Below are 21,551 nucleotides of genomic sequence, written 5' to 3'. Positions count from 1 at the left end.
GGACATTATCTGTACATGACCAACTGACAGCATGAAAATTGAATAAATAACTATGCAGCTCTTGTCATTTTATGGAATTGGTTTGTAGATCAACCACTGGATGATAAATGACATGAGAATCCAGATCAGATTGGCTGTGTGATGACTGATACTCCTGTAGCAGCCTCTAAGAAAATTAACGTGATAAAGATGGTTTTGTTCTTTAGGACCTCACTTTGGTGATTTCATAAACATAGCTTTGGGGGATCGTGATTTATCAAAAACAAAAACAAATGTTGGCAAAAACAAACACAAGCCAAGCTCTGTATTGCTTTCCATGGGGTCTTCTTTTAGCTTTTTGATATTTGTTTTAAACTTACATACATACATAGTAGATGACGGCAGAAAAAGACCCGCACAGTCCATCCAGTCTGCCCAACAAGATAAACTCATGTGTATACCTTACCTTGATTTGTACCTGTCTTTTTCAGGGCACAGACCGTATAAGTCTGGCCAGCACTATCCCCTCCTCCTAACCACCAGCCCCGCCTCCCACCACCGGCTCTGGCACAGACCGTATAAGTCTGCCCAGCACTATTCCCCGCCTCCTAACCACCAGTCCCGCCTCCCACCACGGATCTGGCACAGACCGTATAAGTCTGCCCACCACTATCTTCGCCTCCCCACCAGCAACCCCTCTTCCCCCCTCCGGCTCCACCACCCAATTTCGGCTAAGCTTCTGAGGATCCATTCCTTCTGCACAGGATTCCTTGATGAGTCTGTAGAAGGTAGAGAGACATTTTAAGGACTTTTTATCAGCTCTGTTCTTTTGCTATCACTCATGCTATTCCCTGAACCTATTTCAGCAACACTTAAGGCCCGAAGCAGATGCAGGCGCTAGAGGCCATCAAGCCGGACTAGCACCCACATTTGCAAGTGTAGTATGCACAACACACGTGCTGAGAAACAGTGCAAATGACATTCAAATATATTCAGATGAGGGAATTTCCTATTCCTTCCAAAGCAGAATGATCAGCACAGCTCGTAAGGGTGTCCTTACTACTGCAGAACCTACACCAGCTCCAAGCTGGCATTAGGTGTCTGCACTGGCTTGCAGAACAGTTCAGTTCTGAGAAAGTTTCTGGTGCTGTTTCATACAGTGCCGGAATTTTGAGCATCTGGGCCTTAGAGTTGGAAAAAGGTGCCCTTTTACAGGCTTTTATACCGAGATATGTTGAGCAAACTTGCAGACGTGGTCGGAATACTTTAAAAACGGACTAGTGTAACCTTTTGTCCATTTGCAAGGTATTAGTGAAAGAATGAAGTATTTCAGCACCTGACAGAGGCAGATATTAAAGGCTTTAAGTACTAGATCAAGTTCATTCACTGATACTTCAGAAAAAAAAAGTTACCACCTGCACAACTGTCCATTGGTAACAGTGTTTACTACAGAGCCAGTTACATTTTCATTATACACATGAACAGGATCATTCATGGTGCTCCAATAGTGAAAGCTGGCGGGAGGTCGATCAAGGGGTGCATATACTCCGGGGCAAACCCATAGACATCTGCAATCAGGAGGAGTCTCTGTCTGATATCCTCTACAGCTTTTCAGGATTGCATCCAGGAGTGTGACCAACATGGTTACAGCTCAGTGGATAAAGCCTTCAGGGCTAAACTCACCCAGTTTAACTTTGGGCGTGGATGGCTGTTAGTATTGAGCTTGGAATGTTGATCAAAGATCTTGGGGATCAGAGTCCCCTTCTAGGTAAGGTATGGATTTGATATACCACCTTTCTGTGGTACAACCAAAGTGATTTATTTATTTTTATTTTATAAAGGACTTATAGGTCGCTAATACCAATGTGTGGAAGAGTGGCCTAGTGGTTAGGGTGGTGGACTCTGGTCCTGAGGAACTGAGTTCGATTCCCACTTCAGGCACAGGCAGCTCCTTGTGACTCTGGGCAAGTCACTTAACCCTCCATTGCCCCATGTAAGCCGCATTGAGCCTGCCATGAGTGGGAAAGTGCGGAGTACAAATGTAACAAAAAACAAAAACAAATGCAGTTCACTGCGGGTTACAGAAATAAAAGAATGAACATAATATTCAGAATACAATACAATATACTATAACACATTCAGAATAAAATAATTAATTAAAAGATTCCACTACATACTTCTTAAACAAAAAAGTCTTAAGCAACCTTCTAAACTCAAGAAAATCGGAGCAATGCCTTAGCTCCAATGGCAGCAAATTCCAAAAAGCTGGAGCTTGATAAGAAAGTGAAGATGAAAAAAATTCTATTATACCTGACATTCCTAACTGAAGGAAAAGACAATAAACATTGAGCACTTAAATGGTCTGAATTTCCCCCCAATAATACGGTCATCGCAGCAGTAAGATAGAAGGGGGCCTCACCCTGCAGCAACCGAAAGACAGTAACACCTAACTTAAATCCGAGCTTCTACCAGAAGCCAATGTACTTTCAAAAAGTAGGATGATAGAGGCTCGAACTTTTTCAAAGAATAAATCAAGCACACAGCCCTATTTTGGACTATCTGTAGACCTCTTAAAGAGGATTTGGCACAACCCACGTATATATTATATTACAATAGTCAAGGATAAACAAGATTAATGTTTAAACAACAAGTCTAAAAATTGAAGTTTCAAAATACTTCTTACTACAGCAAAGTTTTTTTAAGTTGATAAAAAGTTTCTTAACAACTGAGTTAATTTGCGGCTTCATACTAAGTGTACTTTCAATCACCACTCCCAATAATTTGGACTCTGTCCCAAAACGAAAACAGTCTGACCCCCCACAGTTACTGTATTGTAGCGGAAAGGATGGCTCAAAGGTCCCAACCGTAAGTACCATTTCTTTTCTTTTTTAATCTTGAGCTGATGTTGCACAATCCAAGACTCAATCAATTTCATACACTTAAAATTTGCGCATAAGTAACGTTCCAGTCTTTAAAAACTGGACACAACACTGAAATGTCGTTTGCATATATAAAACTTTGAAACTGTGCTTGCTCCAAAATAATACATAAAGACTGCAAAACAATATGGAATAAAGTCGGTGAAAGGGTCAAACCCTGTGGAACCTCATAGGATCAACTAAATAAATATATTTGGTGGTGTGGAGATGAATACTAATTCTAAATATTAAAGCTTCCACCTGATACAAAATTACAATGGTGTATGGGGAAAAGCCTCAAAGAGCTCCCAGATCCAATATCAATCTGTCGGAGCTAAAATAGACCGTCAGGTCTTCTCTTCATCATAGGCAAAAAAACCCCTTTTAGGTGGCCCTCGATGAATTTCTATAGGCAAAAACCCCTTATGAGCAGCCCTAAGTAAATTTCTACTGGGATCGCAGTAATTTATTCAAAATTTTTTGTTTCTCAAGAATAAGAATTTTTTAAGGAAAAAAACATATTATGTTGCAATGCACTTAGCTTTATTGCTTGAGATTCAATGCAACTCCTGCTTCATGCTGTGTTGTTCCTTGTTGAGTTACCCCGAGCCGACGTTGGCCAGCGTTTCGCTGCTTTTTCAAGGTCTCGGGTACTTACTGCGGGATACAAACACAAGAGTTAATATATTGCAACTTAAACTATTTAACAAAAATTCTTACTATGAAGCCAACAGCACAGTACTTGGAACTCATTGCACGGCGTTTCAAATGTAGCTAGTCTGATCTAGAGAGACATCACTCAACTGGTATAAGTAAAATATCTGACGTCAGACGCTGACTACTCATTGTCCAATCAGGAATTTAGAGAAATACTACAATTGGATATTCTAAAAGAAATCACACCAATCCAATCGAGAGTTTAGACCTCGCGGTTCTAAAGAGTGTAGTTTAAAGATCCAACCTCATAGGATGACATCCAAACTTCTGAAACATCTTCCCCGCACCTGACTTGGTAGGTACGATAAGATAAAAATCCCTGAAACCATAGCAAGACTGCCCCTTGCAGTCCAAAATTGCTCAACAATCCTAATAAAAGTTCATGGTCCACCAAGTCAGATGCGCAGGAAAGGTCAGACTGAATTAGAACTTCTCATTTTCCCTGACTCAGAATGTTTTTTCCTAATGATGTAATGGCACCTACCACTGCTTCTGTGCTGTACTGCCTATGAAATCCCAATTGGGAATAGTGCAAAATTTCAAACTGATCTAAGTAATCCTCCAAAGGCTGCAAAATACAACCCTCCATTATTTTAATCAATAATGGAAAGGAGGCAATTGGCCTATAATTGCTGACTCCAGGTTTCCCTTAATATCTTTAGGTATTGGGGTTAATGCAATTTTTCCCCACTTAAGGGAAAGCCCCCATGCTTAACTGCTCATTCAACCAATCCGTTAAGGAAAAAAAGGAATGGAGCCGACACATGCCGCATCAAATACGCAGGACAAGAGTCCAGACCACAAGATGATTTAGCATACCTCAACAGCAGACCCCTTACATCAGCTACATCGTTTTCCTTAAGTTGTGACCACAGTCTATCAACTGGTATTGCAGACAACTCATCATTAGCTGATGGAGGAGTGGCCTAGTGGTTAGGGTGGTGGACTTTGGTCCTGGGGAACTGAGGAACTGAGTTTGATTCCCACTTCAGGCACAGGTAGCTCCTTGTGACTCTGGGCAAGTCACTTAACCCTCCATTGCCCCATGTAAGCCGCATTGAGCCTGCCATGAGTGGGAAAGCGCGGTGTACAAATGTAATAAAAATAAATAAAATTAAAAACCTCAGCAATGTTGAGAGCTAGAGGGAGCTGCAATCTAATATTTCTAAAATTGACTCAAAATACAGCACTAGTTCAGCAGCTGTTGGCCTCTGATGGCCACTTGGTGTCACTAGATCCTCCATCTAAATAAACAAATCCACCAGATTGTATAGTTTCTTCAAATCAAATCGCCAGTCTACCATAAAACTGCTTTTTCTTAGATGAAATCAAAGCCTTATACTCCTTTACCTGAATTCACCAATTCCTTCTATTCTCAGCAGTTGGACTCTTACTCCATTTCCATGCTTTATGCCTACGACTCCTCTTTAAGGACAACAATTCCTGATCAAACCACTAGTCTGACTTTCTAACTCTCCGCAATCTGGTAGACAGAGGAGCGATATCATCCAAGATTCAGCCGCTCACTCTGTCTCTGGTTGATTGCCAGCCTTCAGAACAAGAGTATCAACTCTGTTTCAGAACTGGACATGATCGATATGACCCCTAGATAATCTAATCTCTATATTATTCTCCCTCAAGAGCTTCTTTTCCTGCCAAAACCATGTGAATTGAATAAAAAAATGATCCGACCAAGGAATTGGTGTGCACTAGGCTATTTCCACTGAACAATTGTTACTCCAACCATTAGAAAAAGCAATTAAATCCAGTTGATGGCTCTTTTCATGTGTTTGGTGTAAACATGAGTAGCAGTAATGCAGAAAGCGAGCAAAAACTCTGAATGTGACTAACAGCACCCAATCAAAAAGAGGCAAAAAATGGGGGAAAAGACCACAGAAAATGGCCACTGTTTGGAAAACAGGATACTGGGCTAGATGGACCATTGATCTGACTCAGTATGGCTACTCTTATGTTCTCACTTTGCATCAGTCACCCAATCAATGTTCTTTCTGGCTTATAGGGCATTTTGGACTCCTTTAAAAATTGATAAGTACTCTACTACAGGGGCATAGCCAGACTTCAGCGGGAGGGGGGGCCAGAGCCCAAGATGAGGGGGCACATTCCCCCTCCCCGCGCCGCCATTTTTGACCCCCCCCCCCGCCGACGCCATCTTTGACCCCTCCCCCAGCGTCACCAACCCTCCCCCGTCGCCATCGCCGTCGAGTACCTGTGCTGGCGGGGGTCCCCAATCCCCGCCAGCAGAAGTTCTGTGTCTTCACTGAAGACTCTTCAGCCTGTCTCTGGGTCGGCACGTTGCTGCAGACTGCTGCAGCAGCTGATCTGATTCTGCAAGCGGGAAGCTGATTCTCTTTGCGTGGTATGAATCGTCCTGACGTCCTGCACATTCCTACGTGCAGGACGTCAGGATGATTCATACCACGCAAAGAGAATCAGCTTCCCGCTTGCAGAATCGGATGCAGCAACGTGCCGACCCAGAGACGGGCTGAAGACACAGAACTTCGGCTGGCGGGGATTGGGGACCCCCGCCAGCACAGGTACGCGACGGCGACGGGGGAGGGGTCCAGGGCCAAATCTGAGGGGCCCAGGCCCCCCCCAGGCCCCATGTAGCTACGCCACTGCTCCATTGAATGAGACAATAGATGTTGGAATTATAAAAACGATATTGGTGCCATATCATATATACTTTACTAATGTTCAAGGCTTCAAGCATATTGGATTAAGGTGTAGGAGAGAAGATACAGTAACAGTTACTCTCTTTTTTTTTATTATTATTAAAATGTCAGTAAACATATTTGGACACTATGCATTTTGGAGATGAACATCTGTATTATGTATTTTTTTTCAAAAGAAATGAATGACTTTTAAATGACATTTTATGTTTGAACATTTTTATTGATGACAACATAGAACAAAACATTCCATTCCAGCCTGAACAAAAAGGCCAACATCAAAATCCACTGTCAAACTGAGTGATAAGATCTGTCATCAAACATTTTACCATTTTCATCCCAACCCCTTCTCCTCCCCTCTCCCCCTCCCCAACACGTTCATAGTTCGATAGTGTTTGCATATAGGTAAACCAAAGGTGCACAACCATTAAACTCCTATACATTACTTCGGTCCTTTTAATATACACTGATACAAATCATATAAAAACTACCATCAACCAAGTGTTTCATGTTTCCTTCCCCCCCCCCCCCCCTATTCCTTCCTTCTTCTCCATTCCCCCCCTTCCCTTCCCCCCCTACTATGACATTTTTTGTTCTTTAGAAATCAAAAGAAAATACCAGAGTAACCTGTAAGCGCTGCAAAGCCATTCTTGGAGAAAGAGTATCATCAGGTATGTATTATACAAAAAGAACATGCCCTGGTTGATAGTTTTTTTTCTTTACCTTCTAGTGTTAGTTAAGGGGGTCAAAAGTCGCAGTAGTGTTTTTAGCTGGCAGTAAATGCTGAGACACCCATAGGAATATAGTGGGTGTCTTGGTGTTTATCGCTAGCTGATTTCTACCACAAGCTAAAAACGCTACTGCAGCTTAGTAAAAGACCCCCTTAATGCAGTGGTTCTCAAGTCAGTCATTTTTCATTTCATTTTATTAAATTTACATCCCACAAAATCCAAATTTTGAATTTGGTTTGTTTGTGGCTTACATTACATTAAGGTAAACACAAAATAATAATCACAGATTTCATTTCAAAAAAACAATAAAAACAAGATTCACATTTAAATAAAAAAAATTCTTGAGTGAAATAGAGTTCAAGACAGTAGTAAGCAGAAGTGGTCAATCCTCAGAACATATCTAGCCAGTCAGATTTCAGGATCTTCACAATGATTAGGCACGAGACAGATGTTTATACACTTCGTACATTGTGTGCAAATCTATCTCATGCCTATTCATTTTGTGGAGATCCTGAAAACCTGACTGGCTAGGGTTGTTCTGAGGATTTGGCTGAGTACCCCTCGTTATGCAGTGAGTGTACTATTGAAGTTAGATGATCATTGTTTTTAAAAATGCAAATATGGTATTGTACTTAAAAGTAGACATACCTGTGAGCCTAAGTAGCATCTAAACATCAATTTTCAGTGAAACTTAATTACTACTACTCAGGCTTGAGAGATCTGCGTGGGGTCACATGATCAGTAAATAGAGTCACAGAAACAGTACTGCGTCTCTTCCATCTGGACTTCCAGTATGACATGTGCTTGATAGTGGCACTCAATATAAAACCTCAGATTTCTAATTAATATAGCAGTGTGTAAGTGTATTAATTAAAACATAAAAAGAGAACCTTCTTTTATGGGAAATCACTACTCACCAGTGATACTCACTATAAAATAGAATCATTGTTCCATAAGGTACAATCAATTTTGCTTCTTTTTGATTTTTTATATTTTTTTTCTGTGTTCTCTTTAGACCAGGATAATCAAATTACTCAAATCCTATTTATTAAAAATACAAAATATACTCCAGTGGATAAAAGTAACTTTCAAATTCCTTTTCTTAACATTGCACCTCAGAGCTCAAAAAACTTTTTTTTTAACCAGGCCATTGGTGTCGTATAGTAGATGACGGCAATTGTAATAATTTCTGTATTTTTCTGCCTTTTTTGAGCTCTACTATACAATGTTATAAGCAATTTGAAAGGTATCTATCTACTAGAGTATATTTTATGTTTTTAATAATCCAGATTCCAGTGATCTACAACAGTAATGTAAGAAAATCAAAACAAGGTCTCCCACTAAGCCATCTCTCTCCACTTCAATCTGTTCAAAATTCTGCTGCACGACTTATATTCCGCCAGTGTCACTATGCTCATATTAGCCCTCTCCTCAAGTCACTTCACTGGCTCCCTATCCGTTTCCGCATACAGTTCAAACTCCTCTTATTGACTTACAAGTGCATTTACTCGGCAGCTCCTCAGTACTTTTCCACTCTTACCTCTCCCTACACTCCTCCCTGGGAACTCCGTTCATTGGGTAAATCTTTCTTATCTGCACCCTTCTCCTCCACTGCTAACTCCAGACTGTGTTCTTTTTAACTTGCTGCACCATATGCTTAGAATAGACTTCCTGAGCCAGTACGTCTTCAAATCTAGTCTAAAAACCCACCTTTTTGATGCTGCTTTTAACTCCTAACCCCTATTCAGTTGTTCAGTACCCATGCTTTATCATTTGCACCTTAGTAATTCCCTTATCCTTTATTTGTCCTGTTTGTCTGTCCTAATTAGATTGTAAGCTCTGTCAAACAGGGACTGTCTGTCCATGTTCAAGTGTGCAGTGCTGCATATGTCTGGTAGTACTATAGAAATAAGTAGTAAGTAGTATGAGAACCCAGTCTAAGCCCCCACTATTTGTTTATCAAGATGATTTCAGGGCCTTTTTACTAAGCTGCATTAGGTGCTAACACACATGTAGCGTAGCTTAAAATAGTGCCTATGTGGAGTGGAGGAGTGGCCTAGTGGTTAGGGTGGTGGACTCTAGTCCTGGGGAACTGAGTTCGATTCCCACCTCAGGCACAGCTCCTTGTGACTCTGGGCAAGTCACTTAACCCTCTATTGCCCCAGGTTCAAGTAAGTACCTGTATATGTAAGCCGCATTGAGCCTGCCATGAGTGGGAAAGTGCGGGGTACAAATGTAACCAAAATAAAATAAATTTGGGCATCCTGCAGTAACCGACAAATTAGTGTTCACTAACTATGCGCTAAAAACATTTTTGAATTTTTTGAGGGGGTGTGTCGGGGCAGAGAGCGGGTATTCTTGTGCTAATCAGTTTATGCAGCTCTATTGCCGCACAGGAATACCACATGAGCCCTTACTGCCTACAAAATGGGTGGCGGTAAGTGCTTACGCGGTAACATTTTTTAATGACCATACTGTAATGGCAATATTAGCGTGTGGTTATTTTAATACAAAAAAAATACAAAAAGGCCATGGCTGCAATAAAAATGTCCTTAGCGCGTAAGAAAAATCCGTGTAAGGACATGCTAAGGCCACTTTTTGTTGCTGTTTATTAAAAGAACCCTTTAATTTCTTATGCTGCATTATCAAGAAAAGTCTCAAATACTTGGAGTCAAGGAAAGCGTAGCGTAACATCTGAAAACATGTTCAAACACTCCACTCAGTATTACAGAAGAAATTCCAACTCACCATTAATTAATTACTAGTCACATTTGCAAAAGCAGTTTATGCCCATGGGCAAGTGGAAAGTTGGAAGAATTCATCTGGATTCTTATCCTGCACCTTATTTTAAAGATTAGTGCTTTCCTATGATTACTTGACATTGAATACTTCTGGAAGACTACAATGTTTGCACTATCTTGATATATTTATTAAAATTGCTAAAAGAAACTAGATTTTTTTGGAAGGTTTTTGCCAATGATGAAATGAAGATCGGTTTGATCATAATAGCTCCTTAAAACTTTTTGATTTTGAGCTTCTTTGAGGCTTTTTCATCCTTTTTTATAAAAATTTAAAAAGGGTATATATTTGTTCTCCATATGTTTATTTTATGGTTTTTTTCGTAAGTGATTTTGTAATTCCACACCCATTTGGTGTTCTTTTTGGGTTGATTCTTCTTTTTATATAAACCAGGAGAAACAATATCGGTTGATTCAAAAACATATTTCTTGCACACAAAAAAAAAAGTTGCCTTGAATTTTTGTTCAGTTCAAAGATAAGACGAGCAGTATAGCATGATTAAATTCTTCCCTCTTCAGCCCCTCCAGAATTGCACTGAGATCCAAAATTCAACAGATACGTGTGAAGTGTCAACTGCTGTTGTCTCTTCACACCCTTTCTATATGATCATTGTTGAAAGGTAGCATGGAAATGGAAGAAGAAGGACAAATCTGCACAGTTAAGGCCATGATCTTATTCTTCATGTAAATCCTCACAGCGTTTTTTAAGGATTTACATGAAGAATGAGATCATGGCCTTAACCCTAGTCCCTGAGGAATTTGTTTGAAACCCGCGGAGTCGGGCGGTTTCAGGGGAAGGCGTCCTTTGGAAGAAAAAAACTTTCAGCTTGGCTTTATTTCCAGCGAGACATTTTTGAAGCTAAGTACACTGTGTTTCACGTTTTTATTGTTTGCATGAAAGGTTTAAGCATACCTATAGCACTTGGGTGATGGGGTATGAATTGCATATATAAAAATACGCTCCACAAAAAAGTTATATGAGTAACCCGATGAAAGAAGTGCTATACCACTGATTGGCGGCTTTATTGTTTGCACTTACAGTGGGTTATATATCTGAGGGTACTCAAAAAAATATAAAAAATAAATACTTGCAAACGTGGACACAATAAAATATTTGTACTATATGTCTTTTTAGTAGCTTGAGTCCTGGTTCTTATAATAGCAGTTCTGGTTAATCAAGGCAGCCTCTCAGGATTTGGTACAACCTCTATTATATCTGACATAAGGCTCATAGAACTCCTTGGGTTTGTGGTCAATTACCCCAAATCACATCTTCAGTTGGTTCAGACCTTAAAGTTCATAGAAGCCAGAGCACTTGACCCTGCTAGGAGCTCTCTGACTACCCTTTTGCAGTACCTCTTCCATCCTTCAGATTCTGGCATCAAAACTAACTCAGAGTACATTTGAATGCCATTAGCATGTTTCACTTCAAGTTTGATAAGAAACCAGTTTCTGTTCATCCCTCGATAGTAAGATTCATGAAATGTTTAAAGTCATACCAAATCTCCTATCGAACCACTGCCTGTAGTTTGGAATTTCAGTGTCATTCTTACAGCTCTCATGAAACCTATAAGGTAGTGTTCTTAATAGCGCTTACTTCTGACAGAAGAGTAAGCAAGCTTAAGGCCCTTGTAGCAGACCCAACTTACACCAGGTTCTACCACAGCAAGGTTGTACTGCGAACCCACCCCAAATTCCTCTCTAAAGTGATATCAGAGTTCCACCATAATCAGTCCATTATACTTTCTGTCCTGTTTCCTAAGCCACACGTTCATCCTGGAGAAGCAGCACTGCATACCTTAGGCTGCAAGCGTGTTCTAGCATACAGAACCTCATCAGAAGTCCTCCCAGCTTTTTGTATCCTTCAACTCTAACAGATTAGGGATTCCAATCATCACCCATACTATCTCTACTTGGCTAGCTGATTGTGTCTCCTACATGTATGCTCAGGCTGGGCTGACCATTCATGGCTGGGGCACTGCTCACAATATAAGAGCCATGGCAGTATCAGTAGCCCATGTTTGCTCTGCCTGCACTGAAGAAGTTTTCAAGATGGCAACTTGGCCTTCTATCCACACCTTCACTGCTCACTACTGTCTAGAGCAGCATTCTAGGCGGGATAGCCGGTTTAGACAAGCAATCCTGCAGAATCCTTTTACTACTTAAAAGTTAACTCCATCCTCCAGCTCACTGTCGACTTAGTATGTGAGCCTTTTACATAGTGAGTCCCATACGTGAGAATATTATGCCTGCTTGTCCTTGGAGAAAGCTAAGTTTTATTTACCTGTAGCAGGTGTTCTCCGAGGACAGCAGGCACATATTCTCACATCCCCCTGCCTCCCCTTGGAGTTCTTAGTTTTAGTACTGTATTGCTTGTCCCTCGCTTGAGTGTTGGGTGGGAAGGCAGTGCCTCAGAGTTTTAAAGTGATGATGCACTATGGCAATGCCTGCACTGGGCTCCATGGATAATGTCACTCACCTTGGAGAACACCTGCTACAGGTAAGTAACTTAGCTTTGTCACTAAACTACAAACTCTAATGTGATTGCATTAGTATTTATGAAAGTAATTTTTGTAAAGCTACTTGAGATCTTGTTTAAGTTGACAGTGTGAAATAAACTCATACTTATTTTTTCTTATTTTACATTTTTTTTCAGAAACTGTGAAGTACTATATCACAGAGATAATGGTTCAGCCAGCTGTTAATGATATCAAGATGATACCAAGGTATTTATTATTTATGGCATTTGTACCCCACATTATCCCAAACAAGTTCAGGTTCAATGTGGCTTACATCAAACTTTTAAAGCAAATTACAATAAGAGAACTATAACAAAAATACAAAACAATAATAGGTAAAAACATCCAAGCAGTAAGATGACTCATTTTGAAATAATAAATTAACTAAAAGAATAACAATTGCCAACAGTGGCAAGGAATTCACTAGATAAGAATGCTTTCAACAATTTACAAAATTTCAAGTAGTTGGTAACATATCTGAGTGACTTTGGTAGGGAATTCCATTTCCTAGTAGCTAGCAGGCTCATTTTCGAAAGAGAAGGACGCCCATCTTTCAACACAAATCGGAAGATGGGTGTGCTTCTCACAGGGTCGCCGAAATTGGCAAAATCGAAAGCTGATTTTGGGCGTCCCCAACTGCTTTCTGTCGTGGGGACGACCAAAGTTCATGGGGGCGTATTGGAGTCGTAGCAAAGGCGGGACTTGGGTTTGCCTAACACATGGGCGTCCTTGACCCATAATGGAAAAAAAAAGGCGTCCCTGACGAGCACTTGGACGACTTTACCTGGTCCTGTTTTTCTTACGACCAAGCCACACAAAGGTGTCCGAACTGACCAGATGACCACCGAAGCAAATCGGGGATCACTTCCCCTTACTCCCCCAGTGGTCACTAACCCCCTCCCACCCTCAAAAAACATCTTTCAAAATATTTTGTGCCAGCCTGTATTCCAGCCTCAAATGTCATACTCAGGTCCATGAAAGCAGTATGCAGGTCCCTGGAGTAGATTTGGTGGGTGCAGTGCACTTCAGGCAGGCGGACCCAGCCCCATCCCCCCCTACCTGTTACACTTGTGGTGGTAAATGTGAGCCCTCAAAAACCCACCACAAACCCACTGCACCTACATCTAGGTGCCCCCCTTCACCCATAAGGGCTATGGTAGTGGTGTACAGTTGTGGGTAGTGGGTTTTGGGGGGGCTCAGCACACAAGGTAAGGGAGCTATGTACCTGGGAGCAATTTATGAAGTCCACTGCGGTGCCCCCTAGGTTGCCCGGTTGGTGTCCTGGCATGTCAGGGGAACCAGTGCATTACGAGTGCTGGCTCCTCCCAAGACCAAAGGGCTTGCATTTGGTCGTTTCTGAGATGGGTGTCCTTGGTTTCCATTATCGCCGAAAATCAGGGACGACCATCTCTAAGGACGACCTAAATTTCAAGATTTGGGCATCCCCGACCGTATTATCGAAATTGTTTCGATAATATGGGTTTCCCCGCCCCTCCACCGGTATGTTTTGCGAGGACGTCCTCAGCAAAACTTGGGCGTCCCTTTTGATTATGCCCCTCTTGGTATGTGAAGCTTGCATCATGAATAGATCTGTTGAAGATTTTTACAACACGGAAAATGGAGGAGAAGATAGTCTCTCGACATTGAATGAGTATTATGTACATTCTAACAAGTATTGCATATAGTCAGGTAAAAAACCAAATAAAATTTGATAAACAAACACACATAGTTTAAAGGTAGCTCTTACATTTATTGGACGCCAATGCAGTTTGTTTACAAGAGGAACTGACTTGGTGAATCGAGGGGCTTTACATGCAAGATGAGCTGCAGTATTCTGAACTGTTTGAAGATTTTTGATAAAGAGAGACTTCTAGGCCTGAGTAAACAGCATTACAGTAATCAAATTTGGATAGCATTGAAGAGCGAAAAGAATCACCAAAATTCGATATTATCTTTTATTAAAAATAGTAAACTGTTGAGCTTAGATTAATTAGATTTAAATTTTGTTTACCTTGTTTATTTTTATTTTGTGGAAGATGGTAAGATGAGTTATAACTTCCAGTACATTTTTAATAATATAGAGCCTAGATTAGTTAAAACCTACATAGAAACAAAGAAAAATGAAGGCAGATAAAGACCATATAGCCCAGCCAGTCTGTCCATTCATTTCAAGCACTGTCAAGTGCAGTATAACGTATAGACCAGGTAACGGAATCATCACTGTGACAGTTTTGAGCTGAAGTTGTTTTTTTTTTTTGTTTTGTTTTTTTAAAACAAAAAGTGAGCCCACAAAGGTTTTTTTTAAAGCTCTCCATTTTACAAAAACTTTCAATATTCTTTATGCCTGATTTTGCATCTTAGCAGCTTATTAATAAGAAATATGCATAAAGTTGCATGCAAAACAGACTTCATGTAAAATTTTACTACTGCGAAATGACTTTTCAAAAAAGTCATGTTGCGTGAAAAATAACACAAAGTGCTTGAAATTTGGTATTTTGCACTCTCTTTACAGCTCACTGTTATGAAGGTACTTCATAACATAAAATGTGGGTTTTATTTTTTATGGCCCCCTGAAGCCTGCTTTCTATGCCCTTCCTTGTAATCTCATGAGCTGCATTAGAGTTGCCTGCCGCTAGCTAACTGCATAAAGGGAGTGGTGGAAGGGGAGGGGCCCTTCTTCATGATTCCATGTACTCTGGCCAAGCACCTTAGATATAAATCAGATGTTCTAGATAGTGAAATTACTACTACTATAAATCACTTCATTGGTGTCTTTTGATATTATTTTGTAAATTGTTTATAGATAGGGCATGGCCAGATCAGACACACTTAAAAGTAATACATATGCTAACAGATAAGGGGAAAGGCAATCCAGTAAATTAAGTTGAACTGTAAAAGGTAAATAAGAGAGGTGGAGAAACAGAATCAATAACAAAATAATTCAGCAGTGGAAAGAGATAAAGATACTGATACAAAAGACAGCTGTAATGCACAGGATTTAAATGGAATCCAGTAAGGATTCCAAATAGCATTATATCTTTCTAAGCCCCTTTTAAAGCAGAATTAATTTTTATAGTGGTGGTAAATTCAGGGGATTAGATTTAGCTCTCCCAGAAGAGTATGGCCACCACCCCAGTAGACCAAGTTCAGGTATCAGACACAGGCAATCCAAGACCATTTTGAGTTTCTACCTTGCTGCAACAGCTTTGGACCAAAGGGCAAGGCCACCACATATGTATATGTAAGCCTCTTTTATCATAGCTGCTCCAACAAAGAAAGCTGGAAGAAAGATAATACTTTGAAAATTCTCGTTGGCTGTCATAAATCTAGTGTAAAAGCCTGATAGTACAGCTTTTTATAAACACAAAGATGTGTAAGGATCTTTTATTTCCAAATAACTGGCAGCTCTTGACATCTATAACCAAGCTCAATTTAGTATTCCAAATCTGTTACCGATACTAGGGCTTTTCTAAAATAATTTACCATTCATTGGCACCATTCACAAGGTTTCAGAGAGTCCAAGGCCTTGCACAGTTGAATATAGGTAAAGTGAGTATACAGAGGGATTTTGAGGGTGGCGGATGCCTGAAATGCCCTCCTGGTGTAGGTTTCAAAAACAGTGACCAAATTCAAAAATGCGTAGGATAGACACAAAAGGTCTCTAAATAGAAAGAGGATAGTATCAAAACAAAACTTAACACATCAACAGTTATAAGTTCATTTATGATGGACAGGAGTGGTGCTTAGATGGCAGCTCCGGAGTGAGGAAGTGAAGCCAGTGCTTTACAGACTTCTACAGTCTGTGTCCCATATATGGCAAGATAGGTTAGGATGTTCTAGAGAGGGCTTCAATGGCAAGTCCAGTAGTTGGAATGTGAGGACAATGCTGGACGGACTTCTATGCGTTGTTTAAAATACCACATTCATATCATATTCTATGAGTGCAGGTCCTCAGTGGGGGTAGGGGAAGACATCGTAAAGTGGAACTTAGTGAATAAATTGTTTTAATAATACTATTGGATTGTTAGTTCAATAATAGTTTGATAATGAATGTGACTGTTGGTCAGACTGGATGGACCATGCAGGTCTTTATCTGCTGTCATTTAAGGTATTACTATGCATTAACTATCAACCAAGAGCATAAAGCTATACATCAAACAAGTGTTTCACAAATTTCAAGACAGAACAAAGTCAAGATACAAAATCTAAAGCAAGTGTACATGAGAAAATTATTATTACAAATAGGAGACTGGGATTTGGGCTCAGCAAAACCTTTAAAAACATGGAGGCCAGTCTCTAAATTTAGAGATAGAGAGAGATAGGAGAGAGGGTTATCCTACAAATTCACCTAATTCTTAGTGAGTCAGAGGAGGAAAAGAGCAAGACTGGTAAGTGCAAGTTGTCTGCTTGGAGTTGTTTCCAGTGCAACCCAGGAAATTGATAATTCGTCTCACTAATATCAATGGAAAGTAGGTGGAGCCATTATTCTACAATATATTTAAGAAGACATAACTGTTCTGACCACACATGAAACTGAACATGCAGTTACTCATGTCATCAAGTCAGACCAAGGTCCATTGAGCTCAGCATTCTATCTCTGACAATGGTCAGTTCAGATCAGAAGTGTCTGGCAGATCCCAAAAATGAAGATTTAATTCTTCTCGTTCCAAGCATAATCTTTTGGTTGTAGCCACTTCCAAGCAACCTCTTCCATGCAACTAGAAGTGTAGCCATGGGTGGGACTGGGTCCACCCAGTTTGGGCTCGTGTCCACCCAGTAGCAGTACACCCCTGGGCCCTGACAGCGCCAGCATGGGGGGAGCAGATTGGGCTCTGATGCAAGCTCTCTTCTATGGGTCAGCAGCAGCGATTATCATACACTGCCTGCCACTAACCCCGGAAGCCTCCCCTCTGCCGTGTTCCCCCTTCATTGCAATTTCCTCTTTGTGCCTTTGTGAGACGTGGCAGAGGCTTCTGGGTTAGCGGCAGGCAGTGTGTGAGAGTTACTGCCGCTGACCCATAGAAGAGAGGGGAGAGATGCTGCAGGTGGTGGAGGAAGAGAGAAAGAGAGGGAGAGTTTTGTATTGGGTGGGAGAGGGGCGAGAGATGCTGCATGGGGGGAGAGGGCGAGAGATGGAGAAATCCTGTATATGGGGGTGGACAGAAGGAAATATGGTGCATGGAGGTGGAGGGGAGAGAGATGTTGCATGGAGGGGAAGAGGGGTGAGAGAGGGAGAAATGTTGGACCTGGGGCATAAGGGATGGGAGAGAGAGATGGTGGGCAATGGGAGGGAGGCAGAAATGTTGGATGTGGCAGAGGAAGGGAGAAAATGCTGCATGGGATGGAGGGGGAAGAGAAATGTTGGATCTGGGGTACAAGGGAGGGGGAGAGAGATGCTGGACAATGGGAGAGAGGGGGAGATGTAGGACATGGGGTTGGATGAGAGGCAGAGAGAGATGCAGGACACGGGGTTGGATGAGAGGCAGGGGGAGGTGCACAGGAAGTGGAGAGGGGAGTTAGGAATATGTTGGATCCAGGAGCAGATGGGATTGGTGGAGAGATGCTGGATAATGGGAGTAAGGGAAGAGAAAGGGAGAAATGCTGGACTATGGGGGACACGGCAGGAGGGAGAGGGAGATGTCAGGCTACGAGTGTGAGGAGGGAAGAAAGAGGGAGCAGATACTGGGTTAGAAGGGTGGATGGAGGAAGAAGCTGGGAATGGTGGAACCATGTGGGAGAGGTCAGGAGGAGGAGGGTGGTAAGGAAATGGATGAGAGGATAGTGATTACAAGGATAGAAATATGGTAATGGGGAGTAGGTTAAAGACGGAAAGGAATAGCTGAGGAAGGAATTAGTTGTGGAATGGGAGAGCTAATGGTTGAGAGAAGAAGATGGAAATCTGATAGGTAGCTGTAAAGTAAAAATGAGGAGAAGGGTGAAGAAGGTGAAATTTGCGTTGACAGAAAAGAAAAAAAAAGAGAGAAAATATGTCAGAGGTAGGTGTAGTGAGGGAATAGACAGCAGAGAGGAGAAAAGACACGTGAACAGCATTCGCTTGAAGGAGAATTAGTAGTCAACAGACAGGAAATTGGAACCCACATAATGGAAAAATAAAACGTCCAGACAACAAAGGTAGAAAAAAGCATTTTATTTTGAATGTTTTAAATGGAATATGTTAGCTTTGGGAAATGTGCATAGCAAATGTCTGTGCATTATGTTCTGTAGATGTCACGACTGTGGTCGTGACCCCTCTTTGACTCACCTTTATTTCCCCGATGGTCAGCTTCTGAGCTGGCTCCTGTCTGTTCTTTCACCATGCATTGTTGTTTCTTTCCTGTAGTGTTTCCACTTCCTGTGTGTTTCAAGCCTCACTTTGGTGTTCAGTGTTTCCTGCCTCTGTCCTGTAGTTTTTCCACTTCCTATGTGTTTCAGGCCCTACTTTGGTGTCAGTGTGTTTCTGCCTGTCCTGTAGTTGTGACATCATTAGTGAGGGCCTTTATAAGGAAGTGGTGGAGGGCCTTTGCAATGCTAAAGGTCTCCAGGTTAGTCCATGTGCAGTGAAGCACTTCAGCCTTGTTCATAGTCTGTGTGCCCGTGGGCACTTCTGTCTTGATTTCTTGTTTAGGGTGCCTGTGTGCACTTCTGCTTCTGGTCTTCTCTGTTTGTTTGTGTGCTAGGGTCAGCCTTCAGCCTTAATTCTGTTGTTTGTCTGTGTGAGTCAGCTTTGTGTTTTGCCTAGTCTTCCTTGCTTGCTCTAGTCCCCTCTACCTAGGGTTACCATATTTTATCCCCCCAAAAGAAGGGCACATGCCCCGCCCCCTTTCACGCCCCTACACGCCCCCTTTGATGCCCTCACTCCGCCCCCTTCCACATTTTCCCCTTCCCCCTGTCACACACCCCGTCACTCCCCCTCCCCGTACCTTACTACTGCCCTGGTGGTCTAGTGACCTCTTTGGGGCAGGAAAGAGCCCCCTCTTTCCTGCCTAGAGCGCTGCTCTGCATGCATCCTTCCTGTTCGTGATCTCGGTGCCGATTCAAAATGGCCACCGAGAGTTGAAGTCTCGCGAGGTGACTTCAGCTCTCGTTGGCCATTTTGAATCGACGCCGAGATCACGAACAGGAAGGATGAATGCAGGGCAGTGCTCTGGGCTCTTTCCTGCCCCAAAGGCGGAAGAGGTCACTAGACCACCAGGGCAGTAGTAAGTAAGGGGAGGGAAGGCTAGCAATCTGCCCGTTTGTCCGGATTTCTGGACAAACGGGCAGGCTGGCGGGCGGGCTGTCCTAGGGCAGCCCACCAGCCTGCCTGTTTGTCCAGAAATCCGGACAAATGGGCTGATTGGCAAAACCCGCCCGTTTGCCCGACATGTCCTCAAAAAGAGGACATGTCTGGGTAAATCCTGACATATGGTAACCCTACCTCTACCTTCAGCTCCAGTCCTGGTTGTTCCAGTTCTGTCTGTTCCAGCATTGCTTGCCTAAAGCTTCAGCTCCAGTCCTGTTCCAGTCCTGTCTGCCTACAGCTTCAGCTCCATTCTTGCTTGTTAGTCCAGTCCTGGTTGGGGGGTTTTGCCTCCTGCTGCTGTTCGATGACAGTAGGTCAAGGGCTCATGTTGTTCCAGAGTCCGTGACTGTTTGTTTAGAGCCTGAGACCGTGACAGTAGAAAAGGAAGCACATTTCTGTTTTTATTTCTCCAGTGTTATAGTACATGTTAAGTTTAACTTCTTGGGGTTCTCAGTTCAATTTTTCTGTATAATTTTGTGATCCCTTGTTTTGTATTTGGTGAGGGTCTGTTAGTGTGATAGTAATTCAAAAATACAGAACCCAATAAAGTGACCTCATTAAAAATATACTAAAGCAAAAAAAAAAAAAAGAGGCAACCCTAGAAACAGTGATGAACTCCAATGTGTGAATACCTGTAGTACAACTAAGAAAAATTAAATATTAAATTTAGTGATGGGAGTCCTCAGAAACACTTCCACCTCCCTTATATAGGAGGAATTCCAGGGAAGATTACACTATATATACATATATATATAGATAGAGAGAGAGAATAAATAATCGAACAGCGCTGGTGAAATGCATGGCCGGCGATGTATTTTGGCGGTGCCGCAAACAGCTGGCCAGACCCGTATTTTCGAAAAAGATGGCCGGCCATCTTTTGTTTTGATAATACGGTTCCGGCCAGCCAAATGCCTTGGATTTGGCCGGGGTTTGAGATGGGCGGCTTCGTTTTTTAGCGATAATGGAAAGTTATGTTGGCCAAACCCATCTCAAACCCCGGCCAAATCCAAGGCATTTGGCTGTGGGAGGAGCCAGCATTTTTAGTGCACTGGCCCCCCTGACATGGCAGGACACCAACCGGGCTCCCTAGGGGTCACTGCAGTGGACTTCAGAAAAGCTCCTACGTGCATAGCTCCCTCACTTTGGGAGCTGAGCCCCCCCCCCCCCAAAAAAAAAAAACCCACTACCCACAAATGTACTGCACCCACTAAAACTGCTCCAGGGACCTGCATACAGCCTCTAGGACTTATTGCTGCTGTATAACTTTGGCACACCAGTTCACACCTGAAGACTAATCTCTCTGAAAAAGTCCTTTCTTGAAATAACCACGTTTACTCACAGTTAACTGCAGATCAGAGGTTGTGCCCCACTGGCAAAGAGTCCCCTGGTACTAAGATTAGCAGTCGGTCAGAGCTGGCACAATGGTGTACAATGCCCTCTTTCAGCACCATTCAAGGTAAGAACTACGTTCTCTAACATGGGTAACACAGGAAAGGGAACTCAAACTGGCTTACAAAAATGGCCACTACCGCATGGACTACAACAGGAAACAAAACAGGGCACACTCTGACCCAGTAAGCAGGGGGAAAGCACCAGGGGAGTAGAGCCTACCAACTACCAATACCTACACCCACCACAATGCATTGCTGATATGACTCTGCAGTGCAAATAACAGAAAACCTGTCACACTCACCCCAGAGCCACATCACAAGCAGGAAAAGGCTGTCGGAAGACAGAACATATTCTGCTGTCATGGAGGTGGGTAAGGCATTTGAGGCTGGCATACAGGCTGGAAAACAAAAGTGTTTAAAGTGGGGTTTTTTTGGTGGGAGGGGGTTAGTGACCACTGGGGGAGTACGGGGAGGTCATCTCCGCTTCCTTCCGGTGGTCATGTGGTCAGTTTGGGCACCTTCTTGA

The 21,551-nt window shown here is 42.2% G+C and overlaps 1 protein-coding gene across 2 annotated transcripts in view; it reads left to right on the top strand.

The window, feature by feature from the left end:
* UBE3D (ubiquitin protein ligase E3D) overlaps window positions 1-21,551 on the top strand; it is a 192,063-nt gene that overhangs the window by 58,452 nt on the left and 112,060 nt on the right. For both annotated transcript variants that reach the window (XM_030199073.1, XM_030199074.1), the window contains exons 5-6: window positions 6,906-6,975; window positions 12,490-12,559. In XM_030199073.1, the coding sequence (XP_030054933.1) occupies window positions 6,906-6,975; window positions 12,490-12,559 (140 nt within the window). The remainder of the gene's footprint in view (window positions 1-6,905; window positions 6,976-12,489; window positions 12,560-21,551) is intronic.

The sequence above is a fragment of the Microcaecilia unicolor genome, chromosome 3 (assembly GCF_901765095.1).
Source record: "Microcaecilia unicolor chromosome 3, aMicUni1.1, whole genome shotgun sequence".
In the NCBI taxonomy this organism is placed as follows: Eukaryota; Metazoa; Chordata; class Amphibia; order Gymnophiona; family Siphonopidae; genus Microcaecilia; species Microcaecilia unicolor.
Note: the sequence above shows the minus strand (reverse complement) of the source record. Positions and strands in the feature narration are given on the sequence as shown.